Source organism: Eimeria mitis, genomic scaffold (assembly GCF_000499745.2).
Source record: "Eimeria mitis Houghton genomic scaffold, Emh_scaff1016, whole genome shotgun sequence".
NCBI classification, from domain to species: Eukaryota; Apicomplexa; class Conoidasida; order Eucoccidiorida; family Eimeriidae; genus Eimeria; species Eimeria mitis.
This window is the reverse complement of record NW_013567102.1, coordinates 13081-13454: the sequence shown is the minus strand read 5'-3', so window position 1 is coordinate 13454 and position 374 is coordinate 13081. Positions and strand designations below refer to the sequence as shown.

The following is a 374-nucleotide window of genomic DNA, read 5'->3' as shown; positions in this document are numbered from 1 at the left end:
GACATGATTGTGTCTATTATCTTACCACCTCTGGTGAGTCTTTTGTAGTGTTTGCTGCAGCACATGTCGCCTTGCTGCTGCTGCTTTGCTGCTGCTGCTGCTGCTGCTGCTGCTGCTGCTGCAGTGCATGCATTTGCTGCTGCTTTTCTGCTGTAAAGAGAGAAAGCTCAAGGTTAAGGGGGAGCCGCAGCTTGCTGCGGTGTACAGACAGCAGCTCCTTTATTGATGGCGCTGCATGCAGCCACTCAACCAGCCCCAAAGAAGGAGACAAAGGAATCACCTCGTATAAAGCAAACGGAATGCTGCAGCAGCAACAACAACAGCACACAGTCATTCAGCAGCAGCATCAACAACTGCAGCAACAGCCGCAGCAA

At 51.6% G+C, this 374-nt stretch overlaps 1 protein-coding gene across 1 annotated transcript in view; it reads left to right on the top strand.

Annotated features, from left to right (window-relative positions):
* Window positions 1–3: 3 nt before the first annotated feature.
* The window catches only part of EMH_0027600 (uncharacterized protein), a gene marked incomplete at both ends in the record, with an annotated part of 944 nt that continues 573 nt past the window's right edge, over window positions 4–374 (top strand). The window contains one exon of the mRNA XM_013494050.1: window positions 4–33. Coding sequence (XP_013349504.1) covers window positions 4–33 — 30 coding nt within the window. The remainder of the gene's footprint in view (window positions 34–374) is intronic.